General features: G+C 36.3%; 1 protein-coding gene across 5 annotated transcripts in view; it reads right to left on the minus strand.

The window, feature by feature from the left end:
* Positions 1-12747, minus strand: part of ARHGEF12 (Rho guanine nucleotide exchange factor 12) — a 149917-nt gene that overhangs the window by 76742 nt on the left and 60428 nt on the right. For all 5 annotated transcript variants that reach the window (XM_019468860.2, XM_019468861.2, XM_019468858.2 and 2 more), the window contains exons 2-3: positions 1356-1379; positions 21-106 (exon numbers count right to left, since the gene is read on the minus strand). In XM_019468860.2, coding sequence (XP_019324405.1) covers positions 21-106; positions 1356-1379 — 110 coding nt within the window. The remainder of the gene's footprint in view (positions 1-20; positions 107-1355; positions 1380-12747) is intronic.

A 12747-nucleotide genomic window follows, 5' to 3' on the forward strand; every position in this document is an offset into this window, starting at 1 on the left:
TTGGAAAAATGGTGTTTTACCTGTGGGATCAAAATCATGTGATGCACTGCGCTCAACTTTCTGCTTCTTATCTGTTGGTGACTCTCGGTTCAAAATACTTCCATGCCTAAATTAAAGTAAAGCAATCAAATATTTACTACAAGCAAATCAACAGAATAAAAACTTAATTTAAAAATTGCTGATCAGTTTACCCTATACAGTCTCATAAATCTCTCTAACGCATGTTTTTCAAGAAGTTTTAAATTCAGTCTGTGCTATGTGTAATAAAGAGTCTATTTATTTGGTTATATAAAGTGCTTAAAAATAATAAAAGTAGTATTTAGCATGAAGTCTATTTTATTCTTAGAAACAAATTCTTTCAGTGGTTTTCACAAGTTACTATTATTTCCACCGAACAGGTAAGAAAACAGTGCCTGAAAATAATTAAACACATTCCTCGACCAGACTCTACATATACTATGATCAGGTTCAAAATCACTGTGTAAATATAACATGGATGAGAAAAGTTAAAAAGAAAAAAATCTTAGGCAAGCCTCACTATAGCTCTAGCTACAGAAGTCAGGCAGGCCCAGTTGACACTAGAACTGTTATTTTTCCTATGGCCTACCCAACTACAGTGATCAAATAGTGGCTGGGCAGCAGATAAGACCCTCACGGTAACACAGACGCTACTAATTAACTGAAATGTCAAGAACAGCATTGGTATCCTGGACCACACTGTCACTAAAAATGACAAAAGCAGTATAATAGTTAGGAATGATATACTACCTACGTTGTAAATAATATTCACAACAACCAGGATGAGAAAGAGATGTTGAAGAACAAGTACTGAGGAAAAGGCATTTAATCCCAGGGTATGAATACATATGGAGATATGGATGTGGGCACAGGGATATTTGACCACTCTGGATTTTTCCCTTTACTGGCTTAAAGTAATTAAGACTGATTCAGTTTGCCAAAGTTCATTAACTAAAGGCAGCTGTAGTTACCCAAGTGATAAAACACATCAAAAACTGGCAACCCATTTGCACTCCCCAAGCTACTCACAACTGAAAACAGTCACAATAGATTTTAAAATTAAATCTCTGCATAGGGAGTGACCTTAACTATCGATTTGAACAAACTTTTAAAATGCTTATATTAAAAACACTGAAAATGTTATCAAAACAATGCTCTCTCCAGAAAAAATATGCAACACCTGTTATATTTTAAATTTGTAAAACATTTTGATATTTTAAACTATTTAATATAAAAAATCCACATTTTCAAAAGCCACAAAAATCCACCATAATTTCGAAGGAATGCTTCTAATTAAGAGTTAACCTGAACATATGAAGGGCAACTGAACAACTTACCTTATAGGTTTTTTGAGGGGAAACCTGAAACAAAGGAAAGAAAAAAAAATGGGTTAAATGTAGTTATCTCACTGGTAAGACTGTTATTCAATTTATTCATTCTATTAAACCAGAATAAGAGATTTAAATCTTACACTAACTTTCCCAAAGCAAGATTCAACAAACAGGCAGACAAAAAAGCTAGATTCTATTTTTTTAATATCTTAACTCCTTTGTTAAATCTTAAATTTCAGGTGCTAGGAGCTGTCACTAAAATCTAAATATTAAGTGCTCAGCACTATTCTAAACTGTTAACATGTACTATCTCATTTAATCCTTATATACTTATATATACATATACATATACATATTATTATTATTATTTCCATTTTACAGGTTAAAAAGACTGAGGTAAAGAGAAATATCTTACCGTTAAAATATTCTACCTCGTTTCCCTGGCAGAGAAAGTTTCCTCCCTTCCATCACCCCCTCCCCAACCCTCACAAGATATCTGGGTGCTGATTACTGCTCTGTTGATCTGCATCTACTACCCTTTGATCATAATCAAATCACAAGTCTTGTTTATTCACGTTTGGCATTTATAACAGAAATCTAGAGAAAATACCATCGCAGGATTATCAGTTATTAAGAATATGTTCCAAAAGTAGAAAACAAAGGTTACATCTTTTCTTCTTGCAGTTCTATAAGCTATAAAGAACTACTGCATTTCCTCCCGGTTGTCTTTTTTAAAGAAATATTACTGGGGCTTCCTGATAAGAATTTGATGTTACATATAAACACTAAGTCTCTAAGTGTTCCCAAATTTCTTCCCATTCTCCTTTTCAGGTCTGTCCTTTCAGAAATCACCTCAACCTATGGCATTTTACGTAAAGACTATTTAGCCTGCGTAATAAAAACAGGCTTTCTTAAGATAGCCATAAAATTTTTTTTAAAAAAGGTTATTAGTAAACACAGTAAGAAAAACAAAACAAAACAATGACATTCGAATGACTTTTATTTGTCATGGAGATAGTTTAGTTAAAAAAAGAAAAAACCCTCTAACATAAAAGTTTAATTACAATTTTCTTTAACTCCCACATAAGCCAAAATTGATCCAAAGAAAAAGACAAAGAATCTAAAAACTTCCGTGATAAGTGCAAGTTAACTCACAACAAAGTCAGGGAAAAGGGGTTCTGGGGTAAAGAGCACATTGCTCTACCGAATGTACCAATTACAAACGATTATCAGACTTTTAGAAATAGTTCCTAAGAAGTCCATCCCTACTTGTTGGGGAAGTGGGGAGGTGGGAATGTTTTTCAATTTGGAAACAAATATAAAAGTTGGCAGGAAAGAATTCCCAGCTGAGTTTCTGCAAAGGATAATACCTGCAGTTAGCAACCTCAGCCACTCTTCCTGATAGCCATTACAGAAACTCCTACCCCAAAACAATGGCCGCTTGCGTCAGGGGCTGACTGCAACATCCAGGGAGATTCTGGTAAAGAATCCCGGAAGTTCCCAGACTACCGATTGAAAACCAGCTTCCTGAGCGGTTTTCTCTTACTAGGGAATGGAAGAGGAGGGGAAAGAAGATAAAAATGGAATGAAAAGATGAACAAGGACTACTGTACAGGAAAATTTGCTTACCACAATCTACTTACTAAATTCTTAAAGCACAGATGAAGAACAAACATTTTTAAATCACAATAATTTTTCTCTAGTCACTAAATTGCAGTTAGCCCGACACCAGGCTGATGAAACGGTTCCGCACAAAATCCTCTGTTTTCAAGTCCTTGTCCATTCTGTAACCCAAGCATAATAAAACTGACAATCTCCTCTAGTTCGATATTTATGTAAAAGAGCTATAGTTGAATGAAGACATTATATTAATGTACTTAATCAAACTGTACCTGGCTTTTGAAAATACCATATTGATGACTTGGGCATTTAGCCAACAATGAACATGTTTGTGCTTATTTACATACACGTGTATGTATTCTTCCAGATGTAAGACAAAGTCCAAGTACTAATATGAAGAACCATAATTTAAAAAGGAAACTGGGGTGCCTGGGTGGCTCAGGTGGTTAAGTTTCTGACTCTTGATTTCAGCTCAGGTCATGACTCAGTTCATGAGTTTGAGCCACACATCAGGCTCTGCGCTGACAGTGCAGAGCCTCCTTAGGATTCTCTCTCTCTCTCTCTCTCTCTCTCTCTCTCTCTCCTCCCACCCCCACCCCCACTTGGGCATGTGCTCTCTTTCTCAAAACAAATAAATAAACTTAAAAAATAAAAAAATAAATAGGAAAGGGTTGTCAAAATTTGAGCCACTGGGATAAGGCAACTAGATGCCCTTACTTTTGATAACCTATATAGCAAGCACACTCATACGCCACAAATCCTAACCAAGGGCCTCAAGCTTATAATTACATTGACTCACTTGACTTCGGGATGCCTTTCTTTCTTTTTTTTTTTAACGTTTATTTATTTTTGAGAGAGAAAGAGAGAGAGACAGTCAGAGCACAACTGGGGGACAGGCAGAGAGAGGGAGACGCAGAATCCAAAGCAGGCTCCAGGCTCCAAGCTGTCAGCACAGAGCCCAAAGTGGGGCTGGAACCAATGGACCATGAGAGACCATGAGACCGTGACCTGAGCCGAAGTTGGACACTTAACCTACTGAACCACCCAGGTGCCCCAGGATGCCAGTTTTTTTAAGTTTATTCATTTATTTTGAGAGAGAGAGCATGTGCAGGAGGGGCAGAGAGAGAAGGAGAGAGAGATAATCCCAAGCAGGCTCTGCACTGTCAGTGCCAGGAGCCCAATGCAGGGCTCAAACTCACGAACCTGTGAGATAATGACCTGAGCCAAGATCAAAAGAAGGATGGTTAACCGACTGGGTCACCCAAGTGTCCAGGATGCCTTTCTTACAAGTTCTGAGCTCTAATATTAAAGCCCCAGGTAGCAACACACAGAGGCCTCCCCAAAGTTTTTATTTTCACACTCCACCCATGTGTTATTACAGTATAAAGGGAGTTATGATTTGATAATTACATAAACCCTAACCAAATAAATATTTATTCTAGTAAAACTTCTAATTATAGCCAGGTTTAACTATACATATATACATACACATATTTAAGTATATAATATGTATACACACATACATAATTTTCTAACTGGGATATTCCTTTAAGTTTGTTAAACAGAATTTGTTGTAGATGAAAAAAGAATTGCAAAGGGCCGCCAAACTTTGTGTTTTCACATATTTGCTTATAATGAAGAGCCTATAAGAAGTCATTTTTCCTTTTTTGATTTTTGTGAGAAAAGAGCTAGCCTTTGACACTGTTCCTATGAGAAATGTCCCAAAAGAAAAAATAGAGATTATCACACTCAAACCTTAATTCCTACCCTCTCTCTCCTTCAAGGTAGATATTTTTTTCTTGGGGTTAGTAATGATGAAGAATTTGGGACTCTGGATGGTTCTTAATAAGGGATGACTGAAATGAGGAGAATAAAGTTAAGGATATTTTACCTACATTGTTGGATTGTGGTCGAGTTTTCATTAGCAAACAATGTTAGCTACTAAATTTAGAATTCCAAAAAATTCCATTGTAAGATACATCCTGACTTTAGCAGTGTTAAAATTCAGGGTGAAAAGCCTGTGTACCTTGGAATCCATGACATATAGCACTAGTTTATTGGAATTCATGCCAGTGAGGAGAGTTTCTAGACAAAGAACTCTGCAAAATAGGTTACAGCTAAGATAATTCTAAGGCTCAATCCTCATAAAATGATGGCAAATATCAATGCAAAAAATACAGTGTTCCCACAGTTATAGGCAATGAAAATCACGTGTGATCTCAAGGCCTCAGGAACAGGGATGTCTCAGAAAACAAAGAACAAGGTTCACATTCTAGTTTGAAAAGGCGCTTGCACTTGGGCAAGTTGCTTAACCTCTTTAACAATCATCTGTAAAATAATGATAATCCTACTACCTACCTTACAAATTTGTTTTGAGGATTAGATTAGAAAATGAGGAACATTAGATGAGAAGCACTGCCTAGCACAGAACAACCACTTAATGATTATTAGCTATTAGTTAAAATGCAAATAAAACCTGAACTTTAGAGACATAACTACAAATTAAGTCGAGGAGAAAAATAAACTTAAAGGCTAACAATATTCAAATAGGCTTTCAGTTCAGCAAAATCCACAGAAATGCAAAATCCAAAGCCAATGATGAAACCATAGGTTTAACGTGCCAAGCCATATTATATAAAATTAACGTCAATACTCAAGTTAACAAACTTCCCAGATGCTGCAGGGTAAAAGAAAAGATCAGGTTACAACCAAAACTTTTAATTTTCATGGCAAGTAGGGTCAGTGATTTTTTTTTTAAGGCTGTGAAATTGTGCTGACCATACCTGTCACTTCTTAGCAAGAGAGTGCATTATTTCCACATCGCCTTTAAAATATCAAAATGATTAAGGCATCCCGTGTCCTGGATATAAATTAGGTTTTTTACTTCTCTGTTTCTACAAAATGATTGAAATAGCCTAAAGTACAACACTTAAATTTGAAATTACTCCAACGTGAATACGAACCAGCTAGCTCTACTATTACATCATTTTTCACAAAATAACAAACAAAACAGCTAAAAGGGCATCTGTACCCATAAGTACCCATAAGTATAGGGATTTAGAACATACTGCTGACTTTAGCTAAACTGTTAATTCAAGCTTTAGATCTCTGGACAGTCAGATTCAAAGAACCAAAAGTGGTAATGACCACTACCACTCCTCCCCCTTCAAAAAACACCAGTCGTAGATCCTGTCACCACCTACAATTTATGACTGGCCTGGCTGAAAGTCACTAAAAGAACCAAAAATTATGGAAAGAACAAAAAAATAAAAGTCTGAAAATGACCTACCATTGTACCTTTTTATTAGGATATAGATCCAAAGCATGAAAAGTTGTTAGCTGAGCTGGCAATAAAACATTAGTTACATCAGAAAGACTCAAACAGAAGCTACAGCTGACAGGATGACTCATGGAGAATTTTTCATGGTGTTATTAGTTTTAAACCTCTGGACCTTGCAATACAAAACCACAAAATGACAAGGACCAAGGAGCTCAGTTCTGGTGTAAAATCCAAAAACAATTGTAATTGTAATGTAATGTAAGATCTCAAGCTAACTTCTTAAATATGGTTTGGTATACTGTCACTGTTACTGAAGAACTTGAAACACATGACGACCCTCAGTAAGTGGCTCTTCTTTCCTGGACGTACTTTGACAAATCAAACGGTAAATTCTAAATTATCTTAATTGCCTCTGTCAGATATTGTAAGCTGGACACTGGTTGTTTCGGAACTGAGAAAAGTAGTTCACAATTAACGTAACAGCTTATTTATTACAGGCTCTCATTTACTCATTGATAATCTGGAATAGTATCACTTTTGCAAATATTTCCTGTAAGGTTTCCCAATAACTTTCCTTTGAAATCATGAGTATCACCATTAACTTATACAGTGTCTTTTCAGACTTCAAATTACTCACTTCAAAAAACAAAGAGAACTGCCAGAAAAAAGTATGAGAACCTCAAACTACTTAGTTATTTGCATCCCATTCAACATCAGTCAAACCATCAAATCCATGATTATATGGATCTGGGCTTATATAAACAATAAACTGGACTCAACAGAATAATCTCATGATTTCTAAAATAATGACGATACATAATTTTCATTTGATAGTGATTAAAATCTCAATCTTGTTTCACGATTCCCTATTTCAGAATTTGTTTGGAGAAGTGGTTCAAGACGGCAGTGCCTGAAGATCCTAAACTGACCTCCCATGGACACAAAATTCAACAGCTAAAATGGAAGAATTTCCTCCGAAAAAGTTCTGTGAAAACTAGATGAACAGTGCCTCTACAACAAAAGATAAAAGGGCCACACTGAGACAGGTAAGGGAGGTGGAGACAGACATGCTCTTGCCAAAATGCCACCCCAGGGGCAGTGACCCACAATTGGGAGGGATCTCAAAAAATATGGAACTTTTTCCAGAAGGGTGAGGGGTTTGTGCCCCACATCAGGCACCCCAACCTGTGGGCCCTGCACCAGAAAGACAAGCCCTCAGAACTTTGTATCAACTAAGATTATATCCAGGAGAACCATAGAAATGTAGGTAATTAAAAAAAAATTAAAACACTCTTAAAGGTCTTGCAGGCAGACTCACTCACCTTGAGACCTAGCACAAAAGCAGCAGTCTGAAAAGTTCCTAGACCACATGTAAAGGAGACCGAATTACTCATCTTAAAGCAACTTCCAGAGAAGAAGGCACCTGATGGTTCTCTCTCCAAGAACAGAGTGTTGGCAGGTGCCATTTTTGTGATCACATTCTATCGTGCTAAGGCTGGCACTGGCGGGCACCGTTTTTATAATCTCCCTCTAGCCTGCTAGTGGAGGTTGGTATCCCCCTCTTCAGTGCCCAACTATGCCACAGCCAGGCAAACATCTCCTTCACCACCTCCAATGCCATAGCCATAGCTCCACCACAACCAGCAGGCATGTACAGAACACACAGGGGATGCCCTTTGAGAGCCTGGCTCTGGTGACCAAGGGGAACGCACTTCTGGGCCTCCGGGTCATCTCCTACAGAAGGCCACTCCATCAATACTAGGAGATGTAGCCGTTTTGCCTAATATATAGAAACGAACTCAGAAACTCAGGCAAAACAAAGAGACAGGAATGGGTTGCAAACAAAAGTACAAGACAAAAACTTCAGAAAACGATCTTTATGAAACACAGATATGTAATCTACCTGATAAAGAGTTCAAAGTAATGGTCATAAAGATGGTCACGAAACTTGGGAGAAGAAAAGATGAACACAGTGAGAACATCAACAAAGAGAAAGAAAATAAAAGGAGGTACCAAAAAAAAGTCACAGAGCTGAAGAATGCAAGAACTGAACTAAAAAATACACTGGAGGGGTTCAACAGCACCCTGGATGAAGCAGAACAATCTGTGAGCTAGAACACAAAGCAACAGGACCCACCCAAACAGAGCAGCGAAGAAAAAGAAAAACAGAAGAGAAAATGAAACTTTAGGAAATGAAGATACGTAAAAGGACAGATGGGATAACATCAAGTGTAATAACACCCCGACTATAGGAGTCCCAGAAGGAAAAGGGAGAGGCAAAGGAGCAGAAAACTTATTTGAAGAAATAATGGCTGAAAACTTCCTCAATCTGGGGAAGGAAACAGACATCCAGGTCCAAGAAGCCCAGAGTTCTAAACAAAACAAACCCAAAGAAATCCACACAAAGCAATATTACAATTAAAACAACAGAAGTTAAAGATAAAGAGCCGGGTGCATGGGTGGCTCTGTCGATCAAGCATCCATCCGACTCTTGATTTCAGCTCAGGTCATGATCTCACGGTTGGGAGATCAAGCCCCACAGCAGGCTCCACACTAGAGGGAGAGAGGCTCTCCCTTTCCCTTTGCCCTTCCCCCCTCTTTTGTTCTCTCTCTCTCAAAAACATAAATAAATAAAAATAAAGATAAAGAGAGAACCTTAAAAGCAGCAAGAGAGAAACAATTTGTTATGTACAAAGGAAACCGGTAAGGCTATCAGCAGAATTTTCAGCAGAAAATTTGCAGGCCAGAAGGGAATGACATGACATATTTAAAGTACTAAAAGAAAAAAACTTCCAACCAAGAAAACCCAACCTGGGGGGTGGGGGAATGGGAGGAGGATACTCTACCTGGCAAGGTTATCATTCAAAACAGAAGAACTAAGAATTTTTCAGATGAACAAAAGCTAAAGGAGTTCATCACCACTAAACTGTCCTTATCAAAAAAAAAAAAAAAAAGTTAAAAGAACTTCTTTAAGGTGAAAAGCAATGACACTAATTAATGACAAGAAAACACATGAAAGTAAAAAATCTCACTGGGAAAGGTAATACATACAGTAAAGGTGGTGAATTAATCACTTATAAAGCTAGTATGAGGGTCAAAAGACAAAAGTAATAAAAATATCTATAACTACAATAATGAGTTAAGGGACACCTAAAATAAAAACCTATGAAATATGACATCAAAAACAAAATGTGGGGGGGATAAAAATGTAGTTTTGGAATGTGTTCAAATTTAAGTTGCCATAAACTTAAAACAGACTATTATATAAATAAAGATGCTATTTGTGAACTTCACAGTAACCACAGAGCAAAAACTTATAGTAAATACACGCAAAAAAATGAAGAAAAACCTGTACATAAACGAAAAAAGGTTATCAAACCACAGGGGAGAGAGAAAGAAGAGAGGAACAGAGAGGAACTACAAAGACAGCCAGAAAACAATTAACAAAATGGCAATAAGTACATACCTACCAATAATTACTTTATAAATGTAAATGGACTAAATTCTCCAACCAAAACGTACATTATAGTTGAATGGGTTAAAAAAAAAGACTCATATATATGGTGCCTAAAGAGACTAATTTCAGAAGTAACACAGAAACTGAAAGTAAAGGTAGGGGAAAAGATAGTCCATGCAAGTATGAACTGAAAAGAAAGCTGATGTAGCTATGCTTTTACTAGACAAAATAAACTTTAAAACAAAGACTTCAATAAAAAGAAAGGCATTACATAATGATAAAGAGGTCAATCCAGCAAGAAGATATAACGTTTTTAAATAAATATGCACCCACCATAGGAGTACCATAGTAAATAAATATTAATGGACCTAGAGGAATAAACTGATAACAATACAATAATAGTAGGCATCAAAAGATGATCATCCACACAGAAAATCAATAAGAAAAAACTGAACTAAAACAACACATTAGACCAGATGTCCTTAACAGATATATATGGAACATTCTATCCAAAAGCAACAGAATACACATTCTTCTCAAGTGCACATGGAATATTTTCCAGGACAGATCACACGTTAAGCCACAAAACAAGTCTCAATAAATTAAAGAAGACTGAAATCCTATCAAGCACCTAGTCTGACCACAATGGTATGTATGAAACTAGAAATCAATTTTAAGAAGAAAACTGGGAAAACCACAAAAATGTGGAAATAAACAGTATGCTACTGAACAATCATGGGGATATCAGAGAAATCTAAGAAATAAAAAAAAATGCCTAAACACAACTGAAAATGGGCACCTGGGTGCCTCCGCCGGTTAAGCGTCAGATTCCCAGTGTCGTCTCAGGTCATGATCTCGCAGTTCGTGGGTTCAAGCCCTGCATTGGGCTCTGTGCTGAAGGCACGGAGCCTGCTTGGGATTCTTTCTCTCTCTCTCTCTCTCTCTCTCTCTCTCTCTCAAAAATAAATAAATAAATATTAAAAATTAAAATTAAAAAAAAAAGACAACTGACATGCAGCAAAAGCAGTTAGAAGAGGACAGTTCATAGCAATGCAGACACACTTCAAGAATCAGAATATGTTTGGGGCGCCTGGGTGGCTCAGTCGGTCAAGCGTCCGACTTCAGCTCAGGTCACGATCTCACGGTCTGTGGGTTTGAGACTCGTGTGAGGCTCTGTGCTGACAGCTCAGAGCCTGGAGCCTGCTTCGGATTCTATGTCTCCCTCTCTCTCTGCCCCTCCCCTGCTCATGCATGCTCTGTCTCTCTCTGTCTCAAAAATAAATAAAAACATTTAAAAATATAATTAAAAAAAAAAGAATCAGAATATGTTTGTGAGCATAATAAAAATAAGAGGAAAAAAAATGTCCTCTTAATCTAGGATAGGCATGTTTCCGAACAAGATTTTACATAAAATACATTAAGATTGAATGTTCAAATTTTGTAAACTGAAGAGAGAACTGTGCAAAATTTGTTAGGACAAACTGCTTTGTGTAGATTTGCCAAAGGTCACAATTGTACTTCTGAAAAAGCAGAAAGTCTTAGCTTTTACCTTTTATATTGAGGTGTCATTGAGACAAACTCCACCATCAATGTGAACTGGAGAATTTTATGAAAATGTAAAATTAAAATATAAAATAATATGTCAAATAACATATTGTCTAGTATATTAAAAAGTTCCACTCAAAATACAAATTCTTCTGTACCACTTTAAAGCACATATATGATATATTTGCAGTTGGCCATTTTTATTAAAGAAAAAGTCTGAAACATCCATAAAAATAGCAGTTTGTAGCAAGGAATACCAATTCAACAAAAAAGCAAATTATAATAGATTTCTCTTAAATTTTCCTAAACATTTCTTAGCAAGTGCCAACACAATGATAATGGGAATCTTTTAGGAGAAGGAAAACCAGTCAGGATTTACACTGACACCCAAATCACAGAGTATTAGTCATGATCTCTGCGTACCTTCAGCTATTGTACTTGGTATGCACTCACTCCTTGACTACAAAGAAAGCTAATTCATATCATATCTATACCACAAAGCTGAATAAACAAGGATGTACCCCCCAAAAGTCACAGCACAAGGAAACACAGGGAATGAGAAAAGTATAAACTTGGCACCCATATACTCTAAAAATGTGCACAATTTCTTTGAACCAAACCGACACAGACCTATTTCTTACAAAGAAATAAAAACCTCATATACTTTGCAGGAAGAACTCTAAGAGAATAAGGATTAAGGACGTTCCATGCTTTCTACTTATAATTGTTACAATTATTTAAGAAATGCATTATGAGTAAGCATTTTGATGACATATCATTACATTTATATGTCACACTCCTTAGTTGGTGAAATATTTCCATAAATAAATAAAACTTACAGGATATATGAATATAAAATATCAGTAAAGATAAGACTAAAAAAACTGATCATAGCCAATATCATTACAATTAAATCTTCTATATAACACACATCCCGCCTTCATAAAAATGTCTCATTTTCTTCTAAGGAAATTTTTTTTTCATTAAAAACACTTTTACCAGCTATGTATACAATGAATGTTATAATGCAATTTTTCGTTTTTAACTAGAGACTTCTCTTCATAAATGCTTTCGTTCTGGCATCAAATATTACCAATTCTTCAATTCCCCTTAGCCATCCACTTAGTCTATCAAGAAACCACATTTTCTATGACAAATCTGAATACCCCAAACTTTCAAACCAGCACAAAGGAAAAAAGACCTCTGATTCTGAGAGGGAAAGGTGAGAAAATTAGTTATATGCAGGCTATCTCACATCTTCTTCTACAAGAGTTTTTCTTGGCCCAAAACTATGGAGTTAGAGTAGAGGGTATACAGTCTTATCGGTAACATGGCTCACCACAACACTGAATTTGGAAAGTTGGAGGGAATGTGTGTTTTAAATATTTTGACATGGTTCTTTACATCACTCCAGATCTGGGAATCATTTTTAATTCACTGACATTTAGTTCTATTTTCTTCTTTAGATACTAAAAATGTGACTTATCCCAACACAC

The sequence above is a fragment of the Panthera pardus genome, unplaced genomic scaffold (assembly GCF_024362965.1).
Source record: "Panthera pardus isolate Hobbes unplaced genomic scaffold, ASM2436296v1 HiC_scaffold_12, whole genome shotgun sequence".
NCBI lineage: Eukaryota > Metazoa > Chordata > Mammalia > Carnivora > Felidae > Panthera > Panthera pardus.